At 41.8% G+C, this 8,289-nt stretch overlaps 2 protein-coding genes across 4 annotated transcripts; one reads left to right on the forward strand and one right to left on the reverse strand.

Moving 5' to 3' along the window:
- The first annotated feature begins 218 nt into the window (after positions 1-218).
- rabepk (Rab9 effector protein with kelch motifs) lies at positions 219-3,203 on the forward strand. Of its 3 annotated transcripts, none has more exons than XM_034123043.1 (8): positions 219-289; positions 845-899; positions 984-1,138; positions 1,408-1,563; positions 1,864-2,028; positions 2,293-2,442; positions 2,604-2,753; positions 2,926-3,203. In XM_034123043.1, the coding sequence occupies exons 2-8, from the start codon at positions 847-849 to the stop codon at positions 3,150-3,152; spliced, it is 1,056 nt and encodes a 351-aa protein (XP_033978934.1). In that variant the 5' UTR covers positions 219-289; positions 845-846; the 3' UTR covers positions 3,153-3,203. The 3 variants fall into 3 exon arrangements, with proteins under 3 accessions (XP_033978934.1, XP_033978932.1, XP_033978931.1); XM_034123041.1 differs by having other exon boundaries at positions 229-425; XM_034123040.1 differs by lacking the exon at positions 219-289 and having other exon boundaries at positions 438-899.
- A 662-nt stretch (positions 3,204-3,865) lies between these two features.
- On the reverse strand, positions 3,866-7,788 carry hspa5 (heat shock protein 5). The gene is made up of 9 exons (XM_034123039.1): positions 7,568-7,788; positions 6,865-7,015; positions 6,510-6,741; positions 6,245-6,382; positions 6,033-6,145; positions 5,541-5,931; positions 5,219-5,456; positions 4,958-5,125; positions 3,866-4,851 (listed from the first exon to the last, which is right to left on the reverse strand). The coding sequence occupies exons 2-9, from the start codon at positions 6,978-6,980 to the stop codon at positions 4,283-4,285; spliced, it is 1,965 nt and encodes a 654-aa protein (XP_033978930.1). The 5' UTR covers positions 6,981-7,015; positions 7,568-7,788; the 3' UTR covers positions 3,866-4,282.
- Between the last annotated feature and the right edge of the window lie 501 nt (positions 7,789-8,289).

Genomic DNA, 8,289 nt, shown 5'->3' on the forward strand with positions numbered 1-8,289 from the left:
AGTAATAAATACACTCCAAAATGATTAAATATCACTATTTCAGAGCAAAATAGTAATTACTCTGGAATAAATACTCACCAATATTTCCTGTGTACATCTGCATGTCGCTACTGATAAACTAGCATGAATAACACCACACGGTAGCGGTCGGGTGGAATTGACAGGCTGAGTGAACTGCGCATGCGCATAGGGCAACCATGACAACTACGTTTGGAACTGTCTCAATCATGGCAACCAACGTTGCCAGCGTAACATCTGCGTCCTGTCTTAAACGAACAGCTGTGCAATGGTTTGGACTTCTATTTAAAATATATTAACACAGTATCATGTAGCAATAATAACCGCTGTATTGACGTAAGAAAGTGGTGCAAAAGGATACGGACTTCAGTTTAATTACACTCTCCCCTTTCCACCCGGAAGGACAGGTCAGTGTGGAGGAAGTAGTTTTCTCTCTTTTAGTTAGCATGTATCGTTAGCAACGTATCTGTACTTAGCGTGCTCTAAGTGACATTGTCGCTAAATAAAACAACATTTACCTGCTAACGAGTGTGTTCTACAAACCGCCTTTCTCTAATCCTTTACAAGAGGAACTATTCAAACATATTTGAGTTGTTGCTTCGATCGTAGCTAGATTTCACGTTGCTAATGGCTTCTGTGGATACCATTAGCTTATAGGGAGTTCTTTTTATCAGAATAATAAGTCAAAAAATCAACAATGATTTTGGCCAAAGCTTGTCATATATTAGCTATTTGTTATCGCACCGGACCAACACTGAATATGTAACAGATTGATCCCTGTAGTAAAACAACAGTAACACCAAGTTAATTCATGTATATTTGACAGCCATGGAGTTTCTCCCAGTACTTGATCCTCTTGATAAACCCAAAGAAGGAATTTGGTAAGTAAATTCATATAATTTCATTGTACTTATCATAGTGATGTAATGAGCAAACCTTTTACCCAATTGTTTTGTTGTCAACAGGTATTCTTTGATACCCAGGGGCAGTGCTCCAGGTGTTAGTGTGGGTCACACTTGCACGTTTGTCCCATCTGCAGATGGAGGAAAAGGAAGAATCTTTATTGTAGGGGGAGCCAACCCCAACGGAAGTTTCTCACATTCGCATATCATAAATCTAGGTAGAAACTGTCAGCAAACAACCGATCCAGACATATGATGCTTAACTGTGTTTTTAAACTGTTCACCAAAAATGTGTAAAGAAATATATTATGGAAGTAGTTTATATTGCATTCACTGATGAATGATTATGACATTAGGTGAGCTAACACAGCACCCTATTGGTTAAACATATTCATTTGTTATGTACTTGGCATGATCATCATTTTGTTCCTTTTACATTTGTATTCTCGAGCTTTCCTTATATTTGTGTTCTTTCTGAACCCACCAGATAATCATGAATGGGACATCCCGGAGTGGGAGGGTTTGGAGACACGTTATGAACACTGCAGCTTTGTGCCAGAGAGCTGCCCTCAGAGCTTGTGGGTGTTTGGAGGGGCACAGCAAAGCGGCAATCGCAATTGTGTCCAGAGCATACAGCTAGCAGGTAAATCCTCATTTTAAATTCACCAAGTAATCTGTCATCTCCATTTGTAGCATTGCACTGTTATTACAGAAACAGGGCTTAGTACACAGAAAGAGTTACTGATCTACTATATGAAATCAGTTGCTGTATTGTTTGTAAACTCTCTTCATCAAACAAATTCAAAGTATTCAATGGAAGTAACAAGGCCGTATGTTTTTTCACAGTGTTGTAACCAATGTTGTTTCTGTGACAGACAGTTGGATTGTATAGTATGTGACCAAAGATTTCTCAGTATTTCCCACTTTTTGCATGTGTGTCCAGAGAGTGAGTCTCGCTGGAAGAATGTAGAGGTTAATGGCAAACCCCCCGGTCCCAGGACATATCACACTAACTCAGCCTGCCTAGGGGACCGACTATATGTCTGTTCTGGCGGAGAAGCAGGAGCTGCACCTGTCTCAGACCCCAAACTCCATGTCTTTGATGCAGGTATATGTTCAACTATGTCTAACATCTCTAACACAGATTACATTTTGTTTTGACATTTCTTGTATAACAACCCACATAAGGTAATGTTGCTCCAGCCTTTAATGTTACATTGATTTTTCAGTGAATGATCCTGGGCCTAAAATGTCTTAAGGGATTTTTTTTAGAGGTACAAAAGGAGATATCATTAATTTTGTAAGTAACACCTGTAGAGCTATCTTAATCTGCATTAAATATATGACATATTTTATCTTTTGGTGTTTCCAGAGTCTTCCACCTGGTCCCAACCAGAAACACAAGGCAAAAACCTGCCGGCCAGACATGGACACATTGTTGCAGCAGTTGGATTAAGGATTTACATTCATGGTGGCATGGCTGGAGACAAATTTCACAATGACATGTACTCTCTTGACACAAGTAAGCCTGAACTCTCCTTAATCATAATAAGAGGATCTAAGTGAATATATTTCCTAGCTGCATTTATCTAAGAGGATCATACAGGATTACAATGTTGAGCCTCAGAACTTGGGAAGCTTGTTTTGTTTAAGAAAATAAAACTATGTGTGTACTGTTTAAAGGGAGCATGACGTGGGAGAAAGTGCAAACCAAAGGAGACATCCCACCAGGAGTAGCAGCCCACTCTACTGTCGTTCTGGGCAAAAACATCTACATTTTTGGGGGGATGACTGCAGATGGCGCCAGCAACTCCATGTACAGATTCAACACTGGTACATCTTTTTTTTTCTAATGCCTGTGACTGAAAAGTGTTACTTCATACTGTACATAACACTGACTGCATAAATAAATGCTAGGGGGCAGTGTAGTTGTTCCTGTACACCACAGCAACTTATTTTGCATTTGTATAACATTTAAATGAAACAGTGTACCTTCTGTTTGCAGAAAAATGTAGATGGGTCTTCATGAAGTTTGAAGGGGACATGCCCCCCAACCGCCTGGACCACTCCATGTGTGTATTGCCCTGGAAGGTGTGTGGTGAGGGGGATGGAGATGGGGAGGAGGCCAACAGCCCCGCAGCCTCAGAGACAATAAACCTGGCCTTTGTATTTGGAGGAATGGACACCCAGGGTGTCATTCATAATGACTGTGTTGTGACTGTAGTGACATGATGTTGTAATATTTATTTACCAAAGTTGGAATAAAATGTTTGTAAAGAACCACTCGTTGCAGTCATCAGCTGCGTCTATGGCTCAAAGCACAGGACAGTCATTCCTTTACAAATGCGGTTTAAATAATGCTTATATTAAATTCAAGTAATCTGCATACATTTATGTTGGGTCTATTCACCAATACAGATGCGGAACACAAATACAAATTTTATTTTTAGTGGAAATGTACAGCCCACAGTTTATTTTTAGGTCTGATAATAAACTTACTGAACCCCCTGCCAAGCTGTGTTTTAGTAGCCACTGGCATAACTATTTGTAAACCATTTAACTCTAGACCAGTTGTATTTGAACCTTACGGAAACATTTTAGTGCAATAATGTATTTGAATCTGACAGTACAGTAATTAGCAAAGCTGTCTTTCATAACTGTATGCAATAAATCAAATGCATGAGAAATAAATAGAATATTTCAATTAATTTTCAATATAGGATGTGTCCATTTTGGAAACACTAAAACTGGCTAGAGGTCAATCCTTTCTTTATAAACCCTCTGTTAATGAAACAAAATGTAATTAATTGAAGCATAAATATTTGTGCTAAGAAAAAAAGTTGGACATTAATGCATTGTAATTTGCACAGTGCACACGCTTGCATGACAAAAACATGCTTTGATCTTTCAATTATATATGAATGTAAAAAAGAGGACAAATCAAGTATCATTTTGTATCAAACATTTATTTCAATGTCTTTCCTGAAGTACAATGACCAGATTCAATAAATAACTTTTAGTGATGCCTGTGAACATAACAATCTCTTGATCTCACAGACACTGAATGGACCCATGAACACCTGTCCCCACCCCCCCACCCACAACAGAACCCCATCAGGACTGCCTGAGAACAGCAGCAGCTAGCCTCATATCCGGGCTGACGAATATCTCCGCCTCACAGCGAAGAGAACACCTTTCACTGAAACTCATCTTAAAGTCTTTCAGAAGATTCAGAATGGTTGCTTGTTATCGCCACCCCTTCCCAACCATTCCTCTCACTATTGAGTCCCATCAGTCCAATATATACACATCTAGATGTAACTACCAGAGAGGCAAGGGGTGGCAGAAGACTTGAATCCTGCCTACAACTCATCCTTCTCCTCTTGCTCACCCTCGGCTCCCTCAGGTGGTGGTGCGCCCGCACTACCGTAAAGCTTGCTGATAATGGGTTGTACCACCTCCTCCAGCTCCTTCTTCTTAGCCTGGAAATCTTCTAGCTCAGCTTCCTGGTGGGACTCCATCCACTCAATCTTCTCCTCCACTGCCTTCTCGATGATTTCCTTATCTTCATCAGACAGCTTGCCGCCAAGCTTCTCCTTGTCGCCGATCTGGTTCTTCAGGGAGTAGGCGTAGCTCTCCAGCTCGTTGCGAGAGTCGATCCTCTCCTTGAGCTTCTTGTCCTCATCAGCGAAGCGCTCGGCTTCGTTCACCATGCGCTCAATATCCTCAGGGGTAAGACGGTTCTGGTCGTTTGTAATTGTAATCTTATTCTTGTTGCCTGTGCCTTTGTCCTCAGCGGTGACACGCAGAATACCGTTGACATCAATCTCAAAGGTGACCTCAATCTGTGGTACACCACGAGGGGCAGGGGGGATGCCAGTCAGGTCGAAAGTGCCCAACAGATGGTTGTCTTTTGTCAGAGGACGCTCACCTATGGAGAAAATGGACGATTAAGCTGGAGCAATATTTCATTTCTGTCTGCAAAAAATAAAATGACACATGTTCAATTATGTTTGGCAAATGTACTCTTGTCTTACCTTCATAAACTTTGATGGTGACAGTAGGCTGGTTATCAGAGGCTGTAGAGAAGATCTGGGATTTCTTTGTGGGCACCACTGTGTTCCTGGGGATCAGCTTGGTCATTACTCCACCAACAGTCTCAATACCAAGAGTCAGGGGGCACACATCGAGAAGAACCAGATCACCTGCAAGAGAGGAAAATGTTTAGTTAACAAAATAAAGTTGGCAAGCTGCAACCGGTCAAATATACACTACAGTGTATAATGAAGATTACATACCAGTGTCCTCCTCTCCAGACAGCACTCCAGCCTGCACAGCTGCTCCGTATGCCACAGCCTCGTCAGGGTTGATGCCTCTAGAGGGCTCTTTGCCATTGAAGAACTCCTTCACCAGCTGCTGGATTTTGGGGATACGGGTGGAGCCTCCAACCAGCACAATCTCATCAATGTCGGACTTCTTCAGGTCAGAATCTTCCATTACCTTCTGTACAGGCTTCATGGTGGAACGGAACAGGTCCTGGAAAAGTAAAAAAGGCAAGGTTAAAAAAAGGTGAACATAAGGTTTTATTTTTAGCTTGTATGCAACTGGAATGAAACTTACCATGTTGAGCTCTTCAAACTTGGCGCGGGTCAGGGTCTCAGAGAAGTCCTCTCCCTCAAAGAAAGACTCGATCTCAATGCGGGCCTGGTGCTGGGCAGACAGCCCCCTCTTTGCCTTCTCAACCTCACGACGCAGCTTCTGCACAGCACGGTTGTCTTTGCGGACATCTTTGCCAGTCTTCTTCTTGTACAGCTTGATGAAGTGCTCCATGACACGCTGGTCGAAGTCTTCACCTCCAAGATGAGTGTCACCATTGGTGGCAACCACTTCAAACACACCATTGTCAATGGTCAGAAGGGAGACATCGAAGGTGCCACCGCCCAGATCGAACACCAGAATGTTCTTCTCGCCGTCCTTCTTGTCCAGACCATAAGCGATGGCAGCAGCAGTTCTAAAGAATACAATTAAATATTATAATACAGGAAGGGGGGGAAATATTTTCCCAATTAAAAAAAAAAAGGGAAATGGATGAATAAATCATTAGACACTTACGGCTCATTGATGATTCTCATAACAATCAGACCAGCGATGGTTCCAGCATCCTTAGTTGCCTGGCGCTGGGCATCATTGAAGTAGGCAGGGACAGTTACCACAGCATGTGTGACCTGAGGGAAAGATGAAAATGTTAAATTATTGATAAAATGAACATGTTTATTTAAAAGTAGTTTAACCTTTGACAAACATTATCTTTCCGGTTTTTGTACCTTCTTGCCCAGATAAGCCTCAGCAGTCTCCTTCATCTTGGTCAGCACCATGGCGGAGATTTCCTCTGGAGCGAAAGTCTTCATCACGCCACCTCCAATGTCAACCTGAATATGAGGCTTGCTCTTCTTCTCAGTAACCTAAAAGAGGAACATGTATCCATATTAGTATAAATATAAAAGTGTATTGCTCAATCTTTACACCTTTAGACAGATAATTGTTGTTGCATTTAGTTGGGCTGCACTGTAATGCATAATAAAAACTCACCTTGAAGGGAAAGTACTTGACATCAGATTGCACAGTAGAGTCTGACCAAGTGCGCCCAATCAATCTCTTGGCATCAAAGACGGTGTTCTCAGGGTTAGAGGTCAGCTGGTTCTTGGCGGCATCACCAATCAGACGCTCACCCTCTGCCGTGAAGGCAACATATGATGGGGTGATACGGTTACCCTGGTCATTGGCGATGATCTCCACACGGCCATTCTTGAAAACTCCAACACTACAGGAAAACATGAAACAAATTCAAATCACTCAATAGTCATTTCACAATTTGCAAGTTGTATCATATCACTGTCCTCTAAGGCCATGAAGCCTGAGGGCTTTTGATTTTTTTTAATCTTACCAAGAGTAGGTGGTCCCCAGGTCGATTCCAACCACAGTCCCTACACTCTCCCTCTTGTCGTCGTCATCGGCAATTACTGTGCCGGCCACCAGCATTACTACCCACATCAACTTCATCTTTGCTTGATTGAACTCTGATCTACAGAAGAAATCTGGGGGAAATAAAAAACAGTGTTAACAAACGTGTCTTTTCTCGTCATTACATGTGCTTGCTGTCTACAAAGTTCAGGTCGCCAACTTAACAGCTAATGGTAGAGTTAGATAGATAGTGTCATACACTATACATGTATAGACCTATGATAGATGGGAAATGTAACCTTTACTTAGAAATCCCCGAAAATGTCAAATATAAGCGTTGAAAGACTATGGGTAATGTGGGTGGAGCCCGATTGCCTCTTCAGAGTGCTAACACCACTGTCTCCTTTCTTTTTTTTTATTCGCCGGTAGCTAGCTACCCACGTTAGCGTGCCTAGCAGACATGCCAGGAAAAAATGCTTTGCCATAAGGAGCTCTTAAAAACAAGTTTTAATGCATGGTATATCACAAATCAGTGTCTTCTCTTCATAATTAAAAGACTAATGTAAACTTAACATCGTCAAATTTGGCAGGTTTATCGTAATGAAACTAATAAAATGAGGACCAACGCTGTGTCACAAAATATTACATTGTCTCACATTCATATTCACAACAATGCGTATACATACCTTAATTGCAGTTTTGTCAATGAATTAACGGCCTTGGCGTTGCCTCAACTGGTTCCAGCCTCTTATAGCGGTGTATCTCTCAGTTTCGGTGTATTCTGTATTCTTGCCTCTGTGTAATGATGTTGAATGAACCGTGCTCTCTTCATATATAAGCCGTCACTTCTTTCCCATCGTGGAGGCACGCCATTGGCTGAGCAGCTGTTCGTTGGAACGTGCTGATTGGTTTCCACCGGCACGCTGTCGGCCGCTGATTTGCACACATCGGGTCGAGGACACGTCACGGCTTTTGCCCACCGTGCGGATGCTGATTGGCTGTCTGTCAAGTGTATTCATGAACACAGTTGGAGCAATGACACGCCACTCTAAAGATTGAGGAAGGGTGCATTTTCACATTTTGTACATTTGAAGTTACTCCTGTTTTTTTTAAGAATAATGGGCCCACATTAATTGGACTGACGTTCATTCTCATGTTGCAACTGCGTTCATGTAGACTACATGATGTAGTGTTGGTATCATTAGTAGTTGTGATGACACAATCATGAGTAAGAAATGTGCAAACACTGTGTAATATGCATGTAAATAGCCTAAGAGCAAAGTGTGTTACATCAGATGAACTGGATTGTCAGGACATTTCATCAGATAATGTAAACACAAATGATGGCTTAACACATCCACCTTTAAATTAAACCTGCCTAATTTGACTATCTAGTTTTAACTTGTGT

The sequence above is a fragment of the Trematomus bernacchii genome, unplaced genomic scaffold (assembly GCF_902827165.1).
Source record: "Trematomus bernacchii unplaced genomic scaffold, fTreBer1.1, whole genome shotgun sequence".
NCBI classification, from domain to species: Eukaryota; Metazoa; Chordata; class Actinopteri; order Perciformes; family Nototheniidae; genus Trematomus; species Trematomus bernacchii.